Source organism: Schistocerca piceifrons, chromosome 2 (assembly GCF_021461385.2).
Source record: "Schistocerca piceifrons isolate TAMUIC-IGC-003096 chromosome 2, iqSchPice1.1, whole genome shotgun sequence".
Classification (NCBI taxonomy): domain Eukaryota; kingdom Metazoa; phylum Arthropoda; class Insecta; order Orthoptera; family Acrididae; genus Schistocerca; species Schistocerca piceifrons.
The window spans coordinates 118,257,863-118,281,948 of record NC_060139.1 but is presented as its reverse complement, the minus strand read 5'-3'; the positions used below and the strand labels follow the sequence as shown (position 1 = coordinate 118,281,948).

Below are 24,086 nucleotides of genomic sequence, written 5' to 3'. Positions count from 1 at the left end.
AGGCTGTGGTGTGGGAACAGAAAGGAGATAGGTGGGTAAGGACAATGACTAATGAAGGTTGAGGCCAGGATGGTTATGGGAATGTAGGATATATTGCAGGGAGAGTTTCCACCTGCACAATTCAGAAAAGCTGGCGTTGGTAGGAAGAATCCATGTGGCATAGGCTGTGAAGCAGTCATCAAAGTGAAAAACACTGTGTAGGGCAGTGTATTCAGCAACTGGGTGGTCCAGCTGTTTCTTGCCCACAGTTTGTCATTGGCCATTCATGGAAACAGACAGTGAGTTGGTTGTCATGCCCACATAGAACAAAGGTTTGAGGTGAGCAGTTAAAGGTTAATTACAATTGTATTTGTCAGTGTCCAAAAGCAAAGCAGGTAATCTATCATTAAAATTATATAATAACTGGTATGCAGGTGACTAGTAAACCACAACAGGTTGGGAAAATGATAAAAATAATGATACAAGAGAAAAGCTCACATTTAGTTCTTGAATAGTGTTATGATGAGAGGGGGAACTCTTACTAGTAAAACATACATTGGATGCCATTTTCTGAAAAATACGAAATTACTTCTCCTTTAGCTCATTATGCGCTGTGTGCACTATTACTTGTACAGTCGTGTTGCACTAGTTTCTTTGATGTGTAGTTAGTTAGTTAGTTAGTTGTCAGAGTAATGAATAAAAGATCAACAGTGAGTTAGTTAGTTAGTTGTCAGAGTAATGAATAAAAGATCAACAGTGGATCACAGACATGTGAAGACAGGAATCAAAAATGAACCAAATGAAACAGACAGAACTATAACAAGTCACATGTGCTTGTACTTAATATAGATAACAAAATTTCTTTCACTTTTTTTGAGATTTTTATTATGAAAACAAGAACTTCAGTCAATTTTATTCACAATAAAACTAAAAATTCATGTAAAAATGGTGGTATCCTTTCTTACAAATTTGCCACTTTTCTTGTTACCAAACACTTCAAGTATAACATAAGTGAAGAATTAGTAGTTGACAACCACTAAAGCAAATGACATTGTCTGAGCACACCATCAATAAAAATTGCAGAAAACGTTACTGTGAAACTTAAAATGTGACTGAGTGGGTGATGGATCCAGAACCACATGATACCAAATGAACCCTAAATTTCAATACCAATATTATGTACAACATCAACCATAAATTATGAAACCAATGTCATGAACAGCACTTGCTAGGTGTGAACTTTGTTTATCTGTGAATCTGTAACAGTATCAACTTTAATCCACTTATATTTCATATTTAAGTAGGTTAGGTGTCACACAGCTCATTTAATTATGTAATTAGTTGTTTTTAAAATAACCTAATTATTGTCAACATTTCAACATTCTTGGTTTTTGACTGTGATAATCTTATACAGCAAAAGTCACATGTCCAGTAAAACACAACTCATATTAGTAACAATTCAAATATTAGTTAACAATATTACTGTCAAGGATAATTTGTCAAAGATTATTTGTACAGTTTGTAATATTATTACCTGAAGAAACTCTTTATACAATTTTGCAATTTATGCCACACAGAACTGACAATAAAACATATAAAGTTTAACTGTAATTTGAGGAAAAAGATGTTTTGTAATAATGGTATATTATGTAAACCATTACTGGTATTGTATTCAAGTGACAAGGCAAAAGCAATTTGGCTCTCAGTTTGCTCTGTCTTGCATGTGTTTTTGTAGTGCAGTCTTATACCAGTATTTGTAATACACATTCTGTATCAGTTTGATTTGCAAAGTTCATCATTACATTCAAAAGACTGTCTTGACTTCTTCTTTCAGTATTTGTAACTGCCAATCACCATCTGAGATACATGACCAGTTGAAGCATAGCAACAGGTCTTCAAAATTGACAGTTATTATAAAAATGCAGATTTACATCCATTGTCAAAGCAGCATTATAGCAGTTAAGTGAGCTGCAGCAGTCAGTTTACAAACTCAGCTGCAAGAGGTTTTTCTTGTGCTTAACCAAAAGTCTCTTGGTGAGGACTATTGCTGCAATAAAAAGTATTTCAATTAAATACTGGGAAATTTATTAAAAAGCATATTTACTATAGTGTCATGGAAATTGAGGAGTGTTGTAACACAATACAGTGGTGGGATCCAAATTCAAAACCTTAACTTGAATTGTATGAAAACATTCAATATTAGAGTTCTTTCACTGTGGTCTATATAGGACACAACATGACATGGAATAGTTGAGAGTACATGGGTTAGTGATATTGGGGCCCTGAACTGAGCCTGACTTTAATTCCACTTACTGGTGTCAAATTCTCTCTATTTCCTTTCCTGTCAGCCTCTATTGGATAACTCTTGTTATTTCAACCCCAACAGTATTAGGTTTTGACACCTGAGGAAGTATTTTGTTTTCCATCCTAAACTCAGCTCTTCAAAGCTGCTGCATTACAGAACAGGGTTTTGAATCACCAAAGGATAAGGGAAGAAAACCATGAAGAAAACATAAGTGCATTCTGCTGCCCTGCAGGATTAATGGTGCAGAAGTACCAAAGGATAGGAGATATCAGAACTCCATAACTGGTGGGATAGGTTGGGCTCCTGAGCTGTAGTGAAAGAAGCCAGCCTAGGGAAATGAAAATCTCAAAAACAAACCCACTGACAGCCAGGTCAGTGACCTAGTAGAGAAGTTATTTCACTGCTCAGAGTATCAGTATTGTGCCTCAGAAAGGACTGACTATAAATATGACAACCAATGCTAGGAACAGGTTTAAAAGATGGAAAAAAACATATTCTGTGAATTGTAGTATGGGACATAAAATCCTTTAATAACAAAGATTACAAGCTTACAGAAGAACTAAAACATTATGGAATCTCAATATGTGTTCTCCAAGAGACAAAAAAAGACAGGCAAAGGGTAGAAGGAATATGACCAGCACCTACTCATTTATAGCAGCGCTGAGAAGGAGACAAGAGGTACAGCAGGAGTAGGGATACTTATTCACAAAAAACACAAAGATCTTATTGAGAATTGCAAATAAGTATTTGAGAGAATAGTTGTACTAAAACTGAAATGTGCTCATCACAAACTGAACATTATCTCCCTGTACAGCGCAGTGCATTGTAAATCTAGAACGGAAAGAGAGACTTTCTATGAGCAGTTACAAGAAGTTATCAATCTGATACCTTTAAATGAACTTCCAGTCATAATGGGGGATTTTAATGCTCCTATTGGAAATAGTGACATCCCTGGAGTTAAACAATGATTTAATGAAGACTATCTAAATGATAATGGTGAGTTTATGAACAATGTATGCTCAAGTCATGAACTGAGAATAAATAATACTTGCTGTGAACTCACAGAGAAGTACAAACACACTTTTCAGAACATGAGAGGTCATAAATCTACAACAGATTACATTGTTACAAACAGTAACATCCATCCTCAGTCAGAGCTAGATGTCAGGACTTTAAACTCTGCCAAACTAGGGAGTGAACACAACCCACTCATGGGAAAAGTGAGATTGCATACAGGAAGGAGCAAAACTGCTAAATAACCAACTTTAAAAGAAGAAAATAATAATACAGAGTCACTACGGAATGAATCTACAAAAATTTTATATCAGAGACAATTATCATAAAAAATAAAAGAGAAACCCATTAATGCAGTGGATAATGTAGATCAAGCTTGGGAAAAAGTAAAGAAAGTATTGAAGTGGCAGCTCAAGAAACACCAGGTACAAGTGTTTTAGAGCAAGAGAGGAAAACAAACAGATTACCATGGTTTTGCAAAGAGGTTAAAGAAATGTGTAGAAACAGAGATTTGCCTATTTGAAATGTAAAACACTCAAAACACAAGGGTCTTATGAAGATTACAAAAGAACTCATAAAGAGACAAAATCACTAGTGAATTGTTTTAAACAGAAACACCGGTTTTGAAAATGAACAACATAAATGAAAAATGATGGGTCAAATATTTAACAGATATGCATAAAGGTAAAAAAATCAACAGAACATGAAGAGATATCAGAGATCAGTATACAAGTAAATGACGATGTGACCGTTTCACATGCAGAGGTAGAAGAAGCCGTGAATTTATTAAAAAATGAGAAGTCTCCAGGAAAGACAGAATCCCCAATTAATTACTGAAATATGGATGATATCCAGTAATTGAACAATTAACCAAGTTGGTTAAAAATTGATTTCACTTAATCTGATTTTTTTATTTGGTCCTGTTCATCACATATTGTACAAAGAGTGTACTAGTAATGTTGGACAAGTGAAGTAAAATAATACAAAATAACGTGAGAATTTTATATATCATACAATTACTTATTTCCTATTAACAATTTGTTGGGGACAATATTGCCATCTGCATTTTACTGGCATTAGTTTAAGTGAATGCTTAAAATAGCAGAATCAATTGAAGTACAAATTTTTATCCCAATGCCACAAATAAATTAATAAATTTACATTTTGTTATTATGATTTAAATTAAAATAAAAAGTTTTGATACTCATTACATAAGTAAGTTCAAGTGCATACCTAATAGTATAGAATAAACTGTAGTACACATTTTAACCTATGACATAAATAAAGTTACATTTTATCATTATAATTTATGTTAGGAATGCACAATTTCATCTTCATAACATAAGTAAAGATTTCATTTTAAGGTTGGTTTTTTTCCTAAGTGGTTTCCTTTATTTTTACTCAACAGGGTGCCTTATTACTCTAGAAATTCATCCATTTTATAAAAGGTTTGTTCTCTTGGGAATGTTTTTAGTTTCCTTTTGAATACCTATATGTTATTAATTTCCTTTTATATTGATGGAAAGCTTGTTGTGTACTTTTATTCCTAATTCAGTTACTCTCTATGGACTTCTGTGAGACTTGCAGAGTCTCACTGGAATTTTTCCCCTGTCCTGTCTTATGCTTGTGAATGTCACAGTTTTTATGGAATAATTCCTTATTGCTGGCTACAGTCATCATTAGTAAGTATATATATTGATTTGTAACAATAAATGTCCTGAGAGTCTTAAAGAGACCTCTGCAGGATGTTGTGTTAGAGACGCCGCATATTAACCTCACACCTCATTGTTGTAATTTGAAGACTTTTCCAACTCCTGTAGCATTTTTCCAGAATATAATACCATTGGAGACTATAGAATGGAAATATGCAAGGTATGACAAAAGCAATATTTCTCTATCAACAAGGTGAGAAATAGTTCTTAGGGATGCTCTGCTAAGTTTTTTTGACCAGTTACTCAATTTATTCCCTCTATTTTAGCTGGCTGTCTATCTCGATCTGGATGCCTAGGAATTTTGCGTGTGTGGTTTCTTTGGTTGTTGGTCTCCTTTTCAGAAACATGAAGTTATTTACTGTCTGAAACTATATAATGTTAGTTTTTGAAAAATTTAGGGTTATGGTATTTGCTGTAAACCATTTGTGTACTTGGTTTGTGACTGTCAGCTCTGTATCACACATTGAACAGTTGGGACCCTTGATCAGAATACTCGCATCATCTGCAAACATAACTATTTTTGCTCTATCATTCATTGTAATTTGTAGGTCATTAATGTAGATCAGGAAAATCAGTCGTCCAAGGATCAAGCCCTGAACACCATATTTTACATTTCCCCAAGCAATACCACAACCTTTTTGGGATCCTGTATCCTCTTCCACTGTTATCCCTACTCCCCCAAAGAGAGCATATGTGTAATATCAATAATTTACACCAATTTAAACTGCTGCTTTGGTTTTGTCTTTTCTGGTTATCTGGATCCAAATACACTGAAGATTTTTGTTTTTTGCAGCAAATTAGTGATTTGCACTAATTTAAGCTATAGTTTTGACATTGTTTACATTGGGCTTCACCAGTATTCAGAATAAAGGAAACATGTTGGATTAAAAGCTAAAGTACCATCACAATTTGTACATTATACAAACTTCAGGCACATGGTAGGAATAATTTTGCTATTGTAATTTTGGAGTAATTAACCATTAAAATTCTGATATTTCTAGTCATCACAAGACAGCTGTTTTTATGTTTTCAAGCTATAAAATTGCTTGTATCCCTAATAGAAATATGACATGATAATTTTTCAGTCAAAGCCAAATATGCTCATGTTCTAATTGTTGTTAGTTAACAAAACTGTAATTATGACTATATAGAAATGTAAAATTTTAGTTGCACAAAATTTAATTAATTGAATCTAGGCCTTTTATTCAATAAAACTAATCTCTCTGTTCGCCTGAAAATGATAGGGTGATCATTCTTTAAGTATGTAAAATGAACTATGCAAATTAACAAAATGTATTGTTGAAATAATTAAACATTTTTATTTTTATTTACATTTTTTTGCGTGGTGTCATCAATATGATGGTTTTTGTAAACATCAAGTACAGTTACAAACATATAATACCCTTAGATCTTAGCCTTACAGGTAACAATTCTTGTTAAAATGCATTACATCTTAGACATATTAATACAGCCAGTTATTTTTTATACATTATTTTACAGCTCTTTTACTTAAGCATTTAAAATTCATTGAGTGACTAAAGTCACTTTTCAGTTAACAATGTCATTTATGGTCTTAATAGATACAGATTCTTTCCTGTCTATGTATGAAATTATTCACTTTTACTTCATATAAATTTCTATGTAATTTGGGAGGATGTACATAAAAACTTTAATTGTATAATTCTAAAAGTTTAATAAGTAACAATGACAGTAATTGCTTAAAATCATATAAATAGAGGCAATTTGTACACCGCCAGAGGTCAGTCTGAAGTCAATCTTGCATCAGTCATGAGATAGTGTTAAGTCAATATAAAACTCTTCATGAAGAAGAAATACTGGAAATTTTTTTAACTATTGCATGATTCCCATGTGGTGATGCAGTAACATCAAGATGAACCTACGGCAGCATTAAGGAGCAGCACCCTGGATTATACAAGATACATATTATTTATTTGATGGAGGATGTACATAATATGATATGGTATTCTGTTTTTCTTGTATTACGCAAGGATACATATCCCAAACTTCACCACAAAAAAACATTTACACCATGTCATATTACACCCAGTCTGAGTTTATTGTTATGCCTGCCTCCAAAAAGATAACTCTTTGCTTCCTATTGTGTAGATAAGATTCTAGCCATGTCAAAGGTTTGTCTTTGATGCCATAATGTGGAAACATTTTTAGTAATGTGTTATTATCTACACAGTTGAAAGCCTTGGCAAGATCACAAAAGATCCCTATGGGACACCTTCTGAAATTTAATTCACCTAGATTTTCATCTGTTAGGCTAAATATAGCTCTCTCTGTGGAGAATCCCTTACATAAGTGAAACTGTGTAGATGTCAGTAAGCTATTTTGTGTCATATGGCCATAAATCCTATCATAAACTACTCTCTCAAACACCTTTGAGAACACCGGCAGCAAAGAGATGGGCCAATAATTGGATAGTACATTCCTTGCCCCACTTTTGTGGATGGGCATCACAATCGCTTGTCTCAATTTACCCAGAAATGTCTCCGTTTTCATTGACTGGTTACATACTAGCATAATTTGTAACTGATTAAGTCTGCAAATGATTTTAAAATCCTATTTGATATTCCATCATGTCCAGAAGATCCAGAGCTTTCAAGCAATTTTATGATTTTTTCAACTTCTTAAGGAACTGTACTTTTGAAATGAAGTGCTACATTTGGATTGATTTGCATGTGATTTAGCAGCTCTATAGTCTTTGTGGGAAATTGTTTATTATGGTTCCATGTTCTTTCAGTTACAGTGAGAAAAAAAGATTAACATCAGAGGTTGCAACTTTTTGATTCTTCTTGTCTGAACCACTACCAGAGGACTGTGGAGCCCTGTTTTTTCAGATTTTATGTTCCTGTTTGTCTCATTTTTGATGATGTTCCACATGATTTTCAGTTAACTGTTTGACTTGCTAATTTTTTCTGACTAACACAGCTGTTTGGCCTTCCTGATTACATACAGGGTGTTTCACTAAATGTGTTTGCCTCTGTAAGTTACTAAGTAATAGGCAACGGAAATATTTATTGTGGTAGGTCACTATAAGAAACGTTACACTGTCTGCGGAGCTATAACATAGTTTATTGTGTTATTATGCGAAGAGTTACAGCATAAAGACACAATTTTTAAAATGAAACAATAGTTGTTTGTACCATGCACTGGAATCAGTAACACCAGATGTGTATACATCAAATTAAATTACATTCCTACCACTTTTAGTTTGGGAGCTACAACCCTTCAAAGTTTCAGGGGCAAATACCTCACATGCTGTGCATAACGCAATGTGACTTCTAAATGTGGTGCAGCCAAGTTGTAACATCGCTGGTGTCACGGAGTGAGAAGCTTCCTCGATGCGCTTTTAGACTGCCAACAGTTGCCGCACTCAGCCGTATACCTGACAGTTCGAGCCACACAAACAAATGGGGGCTCAATATACCACAGTTACTGACATCAGATGAAGATGGCTTACACGAACATCGAGTACGTTAACATGTTGCTGATACTTGGCTAGTGCCGACACGATGCCACTGAAGCAGCCATGGTGTACACAGCGAGATATCCTAGACGAAGAGTTCCGGCAGCCATTACGTTCTTACGTGGTAAACAACAACTTCGGGAAACTGGCAGCTTGGTAATGCACCACATTAACAGATGAAGAACTGCAAGAAGTAAGGACACAGAGGTGTTTGTTTTAGCTGCAGTACACCACGATCCTCACGTCAGCTTACGAGCCATTGCTGCAGTCGCTGGTGTCTGTCTCACATCTGTGTGGCGTATAGTACATGGCCACAGGTTTCACCCGTACCGCCTGTCACTGACCCAGGAGCTGCATGGGAACGATTTCTGTGTGAGAGTTACATTCTGTGAATGAGCCATGCATAATTTCATGCTGGAGTCTTTACAAGGTGTTATGTTCTCTGATGAGTCCACGTTCACAAATTATGGTGCAATGAATCACCATAACATGCACTGCTGGGACGCAGACAATCCTCGGTGGGTACTACCTCTCGACCATCAAAGTAGGTGGTCTATTAATGTATGGTGTGGAATCCTTGGGGATGAAATCATTGGTCCACACTATGTCCCAGGTACACTGACAGGTGAGTTATATCGCGCATTTATGGTTCAAATGGCTCTGAGCACTATGGGACTCAACATCTTAGGTCATAAGTCCTCTAGAACTTAGAACTACTTAAACCTAACTAACCTAAGGTCATCACACACACCCATGCCCGAGGCAGGATTCGAACCTGCGACCGTAGCAGTCCCGCGGTTCCGGACTGCAGTGCCAGAACCGCTAGACCACCGCGGCCGGCCGCGCATTTATAGTCGACAGTTTGGGTGATCTCTTTGAACATATGTATCTACACACGAGAGTCTATATGTGGATTCAGCATGATAGAAAGTGCATTGCATTGTGCATTCAGTAACATGGACACACATTTGAACATCTCATTTAAATCAGCTTCCCACCACCAGAACATCCATCACCCACCACACAGCCACATATTATGTGCAGCATGTGGTATCTGCACATGAAACTTTCAAGGGTTGTAGCTCCCAAACTAAAAGCAATAGGAATGTAATTTAAATTGATGTATGTCTATGGCCAGTATTATCAATGTCCAGAACATTCACATTTGTAAACTGGCTGCATATTTTGAGAGTTGTTAATTTGCAGTGCTGCTATCTTTGTTCACACATGACCAGGGCAGTAAATCATATCAGTGCAGAATGTTCACATATATATACCCTTTGGGCATCCCAGATAACTCAAGCACTCCTTTAGTTTTTGGCAGTCTACTGAAGTTTCATTCTGGTACATGTCATATGAGCCACCAAATAATACAACATGATCCTTTGATAACAACTTACTGTTATCATCCGAATGAACTTACTTTGTTACTTGAGACAGGGGTGCCTCAGGCTTAACCTGTTGCTTTCACTGCTGCTGCCACTTCATTTACGCAAGAAGTGATCCATTGCCCATGGCTGTAACAAGAATCACAACCTTCTTGTTGACAGTCATGGGCAAGGGATCACAAGCTTTGTCAGGTGATTAGAGCCCGAATCATATTGGCAGTTGTTTTCAGGAGTGTTAGAATAACATTCCAAACAAATGGAAAACTAGCACTACAATTTTCATGCACAAAATAAGGGGATATGAAAGACCCTTGCAACTACAGAGAGATAAAACTATTGAGTTCAGTTCTTAATCACCTAATAAAAATGATAGGAAATAAAGTAAAAAGCATTATAACCCTTGCAGAGGAGCAGTGTGGTTTTAAATGTGGTAGGTCAAGCACAGAGGCAGTTTTCATTCTTAGACAAGTTGTAGAGAAGTCCATTGAATACAACAGCCCAGCTTATCTTTGTCTGATTGATTTACAAAAGGCTTTTGATGGGATTCGGTTAACAGATGCGGTTAATTTGCTCTACAATCAGTAGATTCCTTCCAACTCAATAAAAACAAATGAAGATATTTATTCCCACAACCACATCCAGGAAAATTTGGTTCCAGGTTAGCTACTTGCTTAGCAGTTAGTAGTGGTACTAGCCAAGGTGGCTCTTTGGGCCCACTGCTTTTTAACACAGTCATGACGTGCTGATAAAGAAGGTATTGGCTGGTAGTGGTTATAAAATTGAGGCAAAGAAATAAAAATCATTTGTTATGCTGATGATGCAGTTTGCTGGCAAACAGTGAAGATAACCTGCAGAAACTTTTACATGTACAGGGATATTCAAAAGTAAGGAACAGATTTCAAACTTTTATTGCTACAAAAGACAGTAACACAATTCCAATGTCCCTGGAAAGACAACATTTCAAATTTTTATGCATTCAATGTGAGCAGCATGTGTTACACAACAATATCAAAATGGTGGCTCATTTCCAGTATGCTGGATTGGAAGAGGAGAAGCAGAAGATGAACTCATTCCCGGTGGCCTACCAGGTCTCCAGACCTCACTCCTTGTGACTTTTATCTGTGGAGTTCCATAAAAGACCATGTTTCTATCCTCCCTATGCCTGACACACTCAAACGTCTGTGACATCACATTGTTGAAGCTGTGAATTGGATAATGAGAGACCAGCTGCTTCGTGTGTGGCAGGAAATGCGCCATCATTTTGATATTTGTCATGTAACACATGGTGCTCACATTGAATGCATAAAAATTTCGTGTCCGGCCACCCTGATTTAGGTTTTCCATGATTTCCCTGAATCACTCCATGCAAATGCCGGGATGGTTTCTTTGAAAGGGCACAGCCGACTTCCTTCGCCATCCTTCCATACTCTGATGAGACCAATGACCTCACTGTTTGGTCTCTTCCCCCAAACAACCCTACCCAACCCATAAAAATTTGAACTTGTCTCTTTCCAGAAATGTTCGCATTGTGTTTCTATCTTTTGTAGTTTGGAAGTAATATAGGTCTGAAATCTGTCCCTACTTTTTGAATAGCCCTTTGTATTTAAAATGGCAGCCAAGAACCTAAATACAGTTATATCCACTCAAAAAATCAAATGTATGACGACATCTGTAAAACCAATTACATGAAAATTGGAATAGGATGGAAAATATATTCAACAGGTAATGACATCTAAGTATCTTGGTATTGAGTTATCCAGCAGTGGAAATATCACAAAGGAAATTAGAGAACAAGTAATAAAAGCAAATAAAGTGTCAGGCTGTATAAATGATACTGTTTGGAAAAACAAGCACATAGGAAAAGAGGCAAAAAAGCAAGAATATACGAAACAATAGCGAGACCAATTACTATGACATACATAGCTGACACAAGGCCAGAAACATCATAAACAAGAAGGTGTTTAGGAACCATGGAAATGAAAATTCTGCAAAGGATTACATGGTAGACACTGAAAGATAGAGAGAGAAGCGAAGGCATTGGAAAAAGATGTAAAGTGGACTCCATTAATGAGTGGGTACATAAGAGAAAGCATGAATGAAATGAACACATAGACAGGATGTACGGACAGAAGTTTGTGAAAATCATAAGAAGTAAATTACCAACTGGTAAAAGAAATATTGGGTGTCCAAAGCAAAATATGGTGTGACAACCTCACGGTAGACAATGGGATACTACAAGAAATAGCCTTTAGCCTAGGAAGAAAGAGGGAAGAAGAAGTAGAAAAAGATACAAAACTGATTTTGTAACTGAATTTTCTGAATAAAATTTTCTGGAGTAAATCCTTCTCATATCTTTCCTGTCATTGAAATATTTTTCCATAACTAATGAATGGAATATTGAGCAGAACAAATATTTATCAGTGTAAGTAATAACACTTTTACATACACTGCATTTGTAAACACATTCATGAACTTGAAAAACCATTTTCTGCAGAAAACAACTTTCAGCTTGCATGAAATTTACAAGAAAACTCTGATGAATCTTTTCCTTCAATGTGATGCAAGACATTGACTATGGTGAAGACTGACTATGCCAAGTGCTCTTCACCGCTGGCAATATTTCCTTGTCAACAGGTGTATGTCCCACCAAAAGAAATCACATCTTGCAGGCTGGTAGCATCAAAATTTATCTGCAGTGCCATTGCAAAGATTGTCTGCAGTTGCCTTACACATGACAACTCTGTCGAGATCATTATGTTGGGACTAGTAATTTACTGTGTCATTTAAACTACAACTGTCTTAAATGACTTCATACTGTACTTTAACTTTCCAGCGAACAGAAACCTGTTTTTTAAATGAGTTGTTCAGATTGTATTCATTCTCTTCCTTCAGTTCCTACTTTTAGATTATCCATAGACTGTCATAATCTTTCCTATAATGAATAAAATATCAGTATCCAGTCTCGAATTGGCACTCTTAGTACTCAGAGTTTACAAAAAATTGATGATGATAATTTTGAACATAAAACTATTGTTATTTTTGCCTAACTGAATTTTACATGGAAGAGCTATACCAACCTGTGTCAATTACAACACCAGTAAGAATTTGAGGTTTTACAGAGACAGACAGTGCACTAGCGTCTGCAGTTTTAAAAAAACTTGTTATGGATCTTGTATTGTAACTCATGCTATTATCCCCAATCCCATTCATCTCTTATTTCATTTCCAGCATCTGATAGTGGTTGAATCAGTACTCCAAATGCTTACCTCATGATCTTACAGGGACCCATGTCACAGATGCTGACAGCTACTGGTAGGGCCCAGACCTTCTGGATTGCTGCAAAAGCAAAAGTTGGAGTCTGTCAACATTAAAGAATTTATGGATAAGTTAGGTCAGTACTATAAATGGCAAGTGCTTGAGCACCCTAGAGCTTTTATATCTTTAATTGCATTCTAGGACTACATCAATCATATTTAAAGCAAGCAGCCATATTGTAAGGAAATATACCTTCTAATAATTCCACAAAGACCATACGGTCAGGCATAAAAAAAAGGAGGGAAGGTGTAGACATGAAAAACAGTGGGGACATAACTATCAAGAAAAATAGGAAGAAAATCAGGGATGTTAAAAAGGTCAGTAATATTATCACAGCAGAAGCTGAGTAGCACCATGATGTAGTGGTTATGATGCTAAACTGTTGCATGGAGGGTTGTGAGTTCAAAACTTATGCGGACTGCAAAATTTTAATTTCTATATTTGGTTCCAGTACATTCAAGAAGTATCCACAAATGCCAAGAATCATTGTACTGGAATGTTCTGTACTGTATGTGTTCTGGCCGGAGGCAGTTCACTCTGCGCTCTTGTATGTGTGAATGCTGAATAAACCTTCGTTAAGTGAAGTTAGTGCTCATCATTCATCTAATTAAGCTTTCTTCTATGTGACATTATTCTGGCGGAAATGCTGGGTATCGGAACTTCTGATAGCATACATTATTGACAACACAGTGGCTCCCATCAGGCCACAACAGAGCCGCAGTTTATGTGGTGAGAAACCCAAGTTCCAGCCATATTCAACAGATCACAATCTATCGGATACATAAGAAGAAGAGGATGTTATGATGACAGCAACTGTGTGCCACCGCACAAGACATACTTCCAGGTTCTATGGTGATGATGGCCAAGATCCAAACAATTGGCTGAAAGTATATGAGTGTATAGCCAAATTTAACCAATGGGATGACACCGTGTGTTTGGCTAACATATTTTTCTACTTGGAGGCCACTGCCAAGCAATGGTATGAGAACAATGAGGAGAAGTTCACAAGCTGGGAAGTATTCCAGGCAGAAAAGCGTAAGTATTTCAGCAACACACAATGACAGAAGTGCAAAGCTGAAGATAAATTAAAGTGCAGGGCACAGCATCCAGGAGAAACTACAGCATCATATATTCAAGACGTCTTGGAGCTGTGTAAAATAGTGGATCCTAGAATGAAGGAGGAAGATGAGGTTGCACATATACTATACTAACCTGGATGCAAGTGAGTTTGTGATGGGCATATGTTTTGATTTATCCAAAGCTTTTGACGTCATTGACCATAATGCCCTACTGCAGAAGCTTGACCTATTAGGAATTAGAGGTATATCCAATGAGTGGCTCAGGACATACCTATGTGGTCGCAAAACGTGGTTGAAGTGCAATATACTAACCATAACAAATCAGCTACTACTATTCAGGATGTTAAAATGTGAAATGTGGTGTCCCTCAAGGATCAGTAAACGGACCCATTCTGTTTCTCCTCTATGTCAGTGATCTTAGGTACAACAAGTAGTGCCAAACTACCCTCCAATTTGCAGATGATACAAGCTTCCTTATTAGTGGTAAAACAGAAGAAGAACTAAAAGACTCTGCTATCCAAATAATGAAGAGTGTAGAACAGTGGTTCAGCTGTAACAAGTTAATTATAAACAAAGAAAAGACAGAAGCACTGAGCTCCTATAATCTAAATGGAAGACACCACCCAAACATGCAAATAGAACTAAGGGACAGAGTTCTTGAAAGTGTTGACAGCACAAAATTTCTGGGACTCTGGCTCCAGAACAACACAAAATGGGAGGTACACATTGAATATTTGCAAAGAAAACTAAGCAAAACCTGCTACATGATAAGGATCTTAAAAACTTGTTGCAGCAAAGCCAGCCTGTTGAATGTATACTAATCCTATGTGCATTCTGAAATTAAAAATGGCATAATCCTCTGCGGCAATGCAACAACCAATATTAAACTTTTCAGGATGCAAAAGAGGATATTAAGAATTATTGAAGGGGTGAACAATACGAAATCATGCAGACCCATATTCAAAAAACTGTCAGTTCTTCCTCTTCCTTGCACTTTTATCTATGAAGCATCAGCTTTCATCAAATAATATATTGATAGACACCCAGATATCTTCTTAAAAAAGGAAGATATACATGCATACAATACCAGGCAAATATCTCACCTTCACATGAAACAGAGGGGAACATCATTGCACCAAAAAGGCACTCTACGTATTGAGATAAAAATTTACAATAATCTGCCTAAGCATATTAAATCAGAAAGTAATTTCAGTAGTTTTAAGGCTAAAGTAAAGGCATATTTAATTGATCATTGCTTTTACAGTCTGACAGAGTACCTAGAAAACATACAGCAAAAATAAAGATGCATTATGAATATTTTACTTTGTATGTTGCCTCTTATGTTTGTTGTATATGAGATTATTTGTTAAATTACTTCAATATCTAGTCCTTAGGAATGCAATACAAACTGTATTTTATCTTGTAAAGACCTAACCATGTCCAATATCCTTGTATACATTCTATACATGTAGGATTTGAAGGACTAAATAAATAAATAAATAAATGAAGGGTGTTGCTGAGGACATGTATCAAGCCCTACTCCTGAAGGAGGTTTCTACAGCAGACGACTTCATAAAATGGTGGCAGTATATCGAGACAATGCATCTCAAAAAAGAATTAGATGCTAGAACTTTGAATGGCTTCCAAACATAGTATCGATGTCTGATTTCACAAGTGTTCTTCGTCAGATAGTGAGAGAGGAAGTTCAGAAGGCACTTGGATTGCACAGCGAGCAAAAAACCAAGACGCTTCAAGAGGTCATAAGGGAGGAAGTGGAACAGACATTGAACCCAATCTCTTGTCCTTCATTTCCCTTTGAAATGGTGAAAAAGTTGAGACCCTGGCGGAGTTAGATTCCTACAATGCCGCATGAAGTACCTGTTTGGGCACCAAATAAGGCTGACGTCTGGAAGGACCCAGGATATCCAACCAGTATGTTTCCACTGTGGATGACCGGAACATGTGGTGCACTATTGTTGAGAAAGGTGGCGGATATGTGACGACATCCATGCTATAAGACAGCAGACCAATCTTAACCAATGCCAACTCCGGGATGACAAAGACGAATGAGAAGGTGTGGGTGCAGGACAATGTAGGTCACCATCATCGCAAGCTGTCCACTGGAGAGGACGCTCCCCAACATGCTGATCAAGGTCTACATCACCATTTAGAAGCTGCAGCCAATCACCTAGCTGCCACAACCTGGAAAACTAAAGGTTGCGAACTTCCTTGGAGGTGAGGCCACTGAAGAGAAATATCCTCTGTCATCAGTCACTACAAAAATGATAGGAAACTACATTGATATCCTCATGGATGGCCAACCAGCCCAAGCTCTTGTGCACTCTGGAGCATCATATTCAGTCATTTAAGAGAAGTACTGTCATCAGTTGCAGAAAACCGTATTTGTCGACAACAAAACTTCTCTGATGAAGGTGGCAAATGGGAACTATGTAAAACCTACAGGAAGGTGTACCATTCATGTGGGTATATGTGGCCATACACAGCCCTTAGAATTCATCGTCTTACAAGAGTTTAGTATGATAAAGGATGATAAAGTGGATGAAGCTCTTTTACTTTTGTTTATGCAGGAAAGAGAAAGGGGAACTCCTTTGACTGGAGCACTGGTTCAGGAGAAGGCTGTTTACCTGAACAAGTTAATGAATGGTGATCAGTCTTTTAGTACGAGTATGGGTTGGATGGACAGATTCAAAAAATGTCATGGAATCTGGCAGATAACAATTACTGGAGAGCTTTCTTCTGACTGTGATGCAGTGAAGAAATACTTGGGTGAGTTTGAAAAAATGGTAAGAGAGGGAAAGTATTCTCCCCAACAAATTTATAACACTGATGAGACTGGCCTTAATTTTAGGGCATTGCGAACAAAAAGCCTGGCATCAAAAGCAGAAGACCGTGCTCCTGATTTTAAAATGTGCAGAGATTGTGACTTTATTAGTGTACAGCAAGGCTGCTGGTAATCACAAGCTGCCTTTAATGCTGATGGGCAAATCTGCTAGGCCCAGAGCTTTTAAAAACTGCAACATGAAGTCCCTACCTGTATATTATTGCAACCAGAAAAAAGCATGGATGGATGGTAAGCTGTTCAAGGAATGGTTTCATGGCCAGCTTGCTCCCTCTGTTCAATGGTTTTCTTAAAACAATTTGTCTCCTCATGCAATCCTTTTGATTGGTAATGCACCATCTCACCCCATCACTGAGGAATTATGTGATAGAGAAACTGTGGCAAAGTTTTTGCCGCTGAATGTTATACCACTTCTACAGCTGATGGGCCAGGATATACGGCAAACATTGAAACTGATTTACAGAAAACAATTTTTAACAATGCTGATTAAGATGATAGCATTCATTTAGTGGACAAAATAAAAAAGACCAATGTGAGGGATGTTGTTTATTGGGCTCCTGGGGCGTGGCAGAATATTTCAGAAAATACTCTGAGAAAATCATGGAGAAAAATGTGGACCTCTCTTGAATTTCAGGACAACCTAGTTGAAAATTAAGAGGAAAATCAACTACAAATGATACAGACAATCACTGGATGTGAAGAAGCTAGTGAAGGAGACATAGATGAGTGGATGGCAGCAGATGGAGCATGTGTGGAGAACCTTACTGGTGGTGCCACTCAGTGATGTAGCAGAAGCCCTTGACCTCTCACTACGTTATTTGGAGCAACAGCCAACTGCTACACCTGCTGATATGACATTTATGAGACGATGGTGCAACTATGTATCTTATCATACACTGTCTTCATTACGTTAAAAAACAATGACTAGCTTTTTGTCATCTAAAAAGTAGGGATAAAATGTCCATTGTATTTTAGTAAGTTTGACAGCTTTTCTTTCATCATTATGCATTGTTTAAATCTAATGTATTCTTGCCAATTTTTCTAATACACATGTTTACTGTACTGTGTATATTAAAATAGTGTGTATGTACAGCAGTTAACTGCACAGTTTTCCATACTTAATCTAACATTTTTCATGTTCAGATTAACCGAACGTTCGGAGAAGAGACTTGGTTTGAAAGGACAGGGCTGAATTTGGAGGTCATTATCATACTGACTTATCATTTTTGTTGCAAATCATCTGAATGTTTTGCCATGCATGAAACTGGGCATTCTTTTGGTGCTGTTGTGGACCATTTGATTTTTGTCAGAAGTTTTATGAGGAGTTTATTAAGTATATGGGTTCATTGAGGGGGGGGGGGGGGGGGGGTTAGAGTTCACGTTGAAGAGTGGAAGAGAGCATGATGTTGTTCAACTTTCAGTTTTTGAGGGCAGTAAGTTCTGGGGGGGGGGGGGGAGGGGGGATGGGAGGGGGGAGATAGTGCAGATGTCATTTTTAGGCAGTGCCAAACTGTACTAAATTGGTTCTAATTTCTTTGACAAGAGAGTATGTCTAAGAGGATTCTGACAGGTTTTTTTGTTGAAAGTGGCTGGGCTGTAGGCGGGACAAATATTTGCTAATTAACCACAATATTCAGATCATGAGCAGGGCTTTACTAATACTTCTCAGGGGCTGTAAAATCTGTTGTTGGGAGGGGTAATATGAGATACTCTGTTCTTTTGTTGGTTTAGTGAAGTATTTTATCTGTAATTTTTTTAACCTTTCAGTCATTTGAAATCACATGCTTGGTAAGATCCATTGTTGTAATGACTCTACTTTTCTTATGTTTTTAGTTGTTGTTTTGCATATGTAATATAATCAAAAATTTTTGATGTTGTGTTTTCATAGTTTCCATTATTTTAATTTTGGTGTGCAAGAGAGTTTTTTAAAGAAACCAACAAGAATTTTGGAGATGCTACACAATAGTGCTCATAATAATAAGGAGACGACAGGGAAGTGGGAAGTCAAAACAATGATGACCAGTAGCAATGCTGTGTCACAGGTCATGGTAAACAGCCATGAGGAAACACCTGCGGATGATGCAGAGAAATAGGAATGAACTGCTGAGAAAAAGTGATGAGATGTCACCCAGTTCCCAAGCATGCATGACCAAAAGACCAACACACATTTGATCTTGTTATCCATGATAATGAAAAGGTGCAATGAGGGAGGAAATTGCCCAGAACTCCACACATGGGTACAAGGTGCACATCAGCACTTGTGGGAGTACGCTGATGAACCCATCTATAAATTATGACTGGAAAAGAAAAAAATCGATTGGGAGCATCATGAAAACAGACAAAATTTTAAAAACTGGGCAGATGGAAAGAGGAAGTCAGTATAGAGACTGTAATAAAGTAATGCAGAAGATGGCAGTAAAAGTTGATCAGAGCAGTTTGATGAAAAATGAAAGCACAAAAAGCGAAAGAAATACATATAAGGAATGTAAGTGAAGGTTGGAAAGAAAATAGCTGTCAAATTTGCAAATAAATCCATGAAAGACTATTGGGAGAAGGTCCTGCAGTTTGGTGAAGTGTTAACAAATTGCTATATGCAAATTCATAAATAATAATGGACCGATCTACATTCATGTAAATCAGTACTAGAAAAGATGTAGAGGCAAGATGTTTGTTAATACAGGTGGTACAGATAAATAAACAAGAGGACTAGCACAAAAGGTTGAAAACAGATTCCTTCTCTTCACATATGGTAAGTGCTTCCTACCCTGGGTTTCTGTGCAACTTTTCCAAACTATACCCTGTTTCCTAAATCTCACCAGTCCTTTTCCTTCATCCCTCTTCCTTACCCTTCAACAGTTCTGTCAGAAGAAGGAGCCACTCACACTGAAACCTTGAAAACTTTAATACTTTTTATATGTGTGTTCTCGTGCTGCTGCTTGGTGAGTAACTTTTTATCTACCCAATTATTTTACTGTATGCATGGTTTTTCCATTGTTGTGTTAGATTTTAGTTTGCCCTTGCCGAAAACCCCCACTTTTCCAAGATGGTCCCATTAGATTAAATATTTATTATTACGAATAATAGCCGGCCGGTGTGGTGGTTCTAGGCGCTTCAGTCTGGAACCACGTGACCGCTACAGTCACAGGTTCGAATCCTGCCTCGGGCATGGATGTGTGTGGTGTCCTTAGGTTAGTTAGGTTTAAGTAGTTCTAAGTTCTAGGGGACTGATTAACACAGATGTTAGATGCCATAGTGCTCAGAGCCATTTGAACCATTTGAATTACGAATAATGTCATGAGATTACAATGCGGAATACTGGGATTACAGTAGATGTCTGTTTTAGTTACTTGTGTAAGCTATGATTTTAATTTATTTCGTGTATGGTATTTCCATTTCTTTTCTAGTTGCATTTCATATCTAGTTTGTGATTTAATTCATGGTTCAGTAATTACTCACACAAACTATTATAATTTGTAGTATGTATGTGTGTTAGCTTTTATTTCTATAGTATATTCATTTGTTTGTGAATAATTATTGTTGTTTTGAAAACTCAGTGTAAAATTGTGTTGAAATTTTGTCTGTGTGTAGCATTTTTGGGTCAATTATGACGTCACTGGTCAAACCTGACAATTAGAATCATATGCTAGAATTTATTAGATGCTCTGAATAACTGAATGTCATTAATATACATTAATGATTTGCTGCTCTATATTCATGAAGATGCAAAGCTAGTTCTATTTCCTGATGATACAAGTACACTCCTGGAAATTGAAATAAGAACACCATGAATTCATTGTCCCAGGAAGGGGAAACTTTATTGACACATTCCTGGGGTCAGATACATCACATGATCACACTGACAGAACCACAGGCACATAGACACAGGCAACAGAGCATGCACAATGTCGGCACTAGTACAGTGTATATCCACCTTTCGCAGCAATGCAGGCTGCTATTCTCTCATGGAGACGATCGTAGAGATGCTGGATGTAGTCCTGTGGAACGGCTTGCCATGCCATTTCCACCTGGCGCCTCAGTTGGACCAGCGTTCGTGCAGGACGTGCAGACAGCGTGAGACGACGCTTCATCCAGTCCCAAACATGCTCAATGGGGGACAGATCCGGAGATCTTGCTGGCCAGGGTAGTTGACCTACACCTTCTAGAGCACGTTGGGTGGCACGGGATACATGCGGACGTGCATTGTCCTGTTGAAACAGCAAGTTCCCTTGCCGGTCTAGGAATGGTAGAACGATGGGTTCGATGACGGTTTGGATTTACCGTGCACTATTCAGTGTCCCCTCGATGATCACCAGTGGTGTACAGCCAGTGTAGGAGATCGCTCCCCACACCGTGATGCCGGGTGTTGGCCCTGTGTGCCTCGGCCGTATGCAGTCCTGATTGTGGCGCTCACTGCACGGCGCCAAACACGCATACGACCATCATTGGCACCAAGGCAGAAGCGACTCTCATCGCTGAAGACGACACGTCTCCATTCGTCCCACCATTCACGCCTGTCGCGACACCACTGGAGGCGGGCTGCACGATGTTGGGGCGTGAGCGGAAGACGGCCTAACGGTGTGCGGGACCGTAGCCCAGTTTCATGGAGACGGTTGCGAATGGTCCTCGCCGATACCCCAGGAGCAACAGTGTCCCTAATTTCCTGGGAAGTGGCAGTGCGGTCCCATACGGCACTGCGTAGGATCCTACGGTCTTGGCGTGCATCCGTGCGTCGCTGCGGTCCGGTCCCAGGTCGACGGGCACGTGCACCTTCCGCCGACCACTGGCGACAACATCGATGTACTGTGGAGACCTCACGCCCCACGTGTTGAGCAATTCGGCGGTATGTCCACCCGGCCTCCCGCATGCCCACTATACGCCCTCGCTCAAAGTCCGTCACTGCACATACGGTTCACGTCCACGCTGTCGCGGCATGCTACCAGTGTTAAAGACTGCGATGGAGCTCCATATGCCACGGCAAACTGGCTGACACTGACGGCGGCAGTGCACAAATGCTGCACAGCTAGCGCCATTCGACGGCCAACACCGCGGTTCCTGGTGTGTCCACTGTGCCGTGCGTGTGATCATTGCTTGTACAGCCCTCTCGCAGTGTCCGGAGCAAGTATGGTGGGTCTGACACACCGGTGTCAATGTGTTCTTTTTTCCATTTCCAGGAGTGTATATTAATCACACTCAACAAACAAGAATTAGCTGAGGAAATTGTGAATAATGTCTTCCAGAAAATTATTAAGTGAGTCTCTGCACATGGATTGTCATTCAATTTGGATAAAACACTGTATATACACTTCTGTACAAGCAATGGCACAACACCATTAATAAGCATGGAGTCTGTAGCTAAGGCAAAACATTCCAAATTTTTGGGTGTTACACCAATGGGAGACTGAATTGGAGAAACACATTGGTGATCTGCTGAAATGTCTGAGTCCAACTATGTATGCTATTAGCATTACTGCAAATTTTGGCAATAACCTTGTAAATATATTAGCTTACTATGCCTATTTTAATTCACTGTTTTCAGGTAATTCATCATCAAGGAAACAAGTATTCATGGCACGTAATCAGAATAATAGCTGGAGGGCTGCCATGGTCATCTTGCAGGCATCTATTTAAGGAACTAGGGATATTCACAATAACTTCACAATGTATATATTCGCTTATTAAATTTGTTATTAATAACCCATCTCAATTCAAAATCAATATCAATGTGCATAGCTGCAATACACTTGGAGAAAGGCTAATCTTAACTATTTTGGGTTAAATCTAACATTGGCACAGAAAGGGGTGAATTATGCTGCCACAAAAATCTTTCATCACTTATCAAGTAGCATCAAAAGTCAGACAGATGGCCAACCAGCACTGAAAAACAAGAAAAAAAAAAAAAGAATTTCTGAATGACAACTCCTTCTGGTCAATAGATGAATTTTGAGATATAAATTAGTAATCTTTTTATTACATTGATACTTTCCACTTCATTGTGAAGTGCTGTTTTCATGATATATGCAACAAGTATTAATCTAATCTAATATCATGAATTTCTTTAAACATTCCTGAAATTAAATAAAAAATTCACCTGAAAAAAAAAAGAAGACAAACAGTATTGCTCACAGTTGCATATGGTAGGCTCTCAGATACAAGTTACTTCCAGTGCAAATAGATTAATTAAGATTAAGTTACATTCATTTAATGAACTCAACAATTAGTGAACACTTTACATACTGTGTTTTAGCCAAAAAGAAAAACGATCATCACATAAAAGCCGGCAACAGAGCAGCATAGATTTTTTTATCTGGATCTACCTTAGCCACACCTTGTGTATTGTTTATTCACAGGGAAGTCCACATTTGTGCCAGGGAAGGTCTGTAATTAATATTTTGCTGCTGATCATTGTGGAAAGTTTATTTTATATGTTGTCAAATGAATTATTGTTTTATCATGCACGTATAATCAAGTGGGTGTAAGAAGTTTCCTGATAATTGCAGTGGTCTGGCTACAGCAACTCCGCACACCTACACCTGTCTCAACCAGTCACATGACATGACTTTGTAAACATCTCTATGGCAATGCCTCAGTGTTGTCACAGCTCTACAGATGACTATTATTTTCATCTACAGTCATATGCCCTTAGCAGTTAGAGACTGTTAATAGTGCTGCTAGTAGTTAGGGATCTTCTTATGCTGACTTGACTATAGTGGAGCAATTATAATTAATACTAGATACCAGTAATAAGAAAGATACAATTTGTGCTGTACTGGAAAAGAGAATGAATTTCAGCATGATGAATAAAGACCATAAATAGGGGCAGTCATTTTTCAATCAGGAGTCAGTCTGATACTAGCAATCAGTGTACTAGGTCAAAAGCACTTCTATGTGTGATTCTGTGAATAAGTGGCCCCTGTCATCCTTTCCTACATGCCCACATG

The 24,086-nt window shown here is 37.9% G+C and overlaps 1 protein-coding gene across 1 annotated transcript in view; it reads right to left on the bottom strand.

Annotated features, from left to right (window-relative positions):
- Nucleotides 1–1,611: 1,611 nt before the first annotated feature.
- LOC124777227 (leukocyte elastase inhibitor-like) overlaps nt 1,612–24,086 on the bottom strand; it is a 76,192-nt gene continuing 53,717 nt past the window's right edge. The window contains exons 5-6 of the mRNA XM_047252552.1: nt 13,161–13,230; nt 1,612–2,026 (exon numbers count right to left, since the gene is read on the bottom strand). Coding sequence (XP_047108508.1) covers nt 13,185–13,230 — 46 coding nt within the window. The 3' untranslated portion in view covers nt 1,612–2,026; nt 13,161–13,184. The remainder of the gene's footprint in view (nt 2,027–13,160; nt 13,231–24,086) is intronic.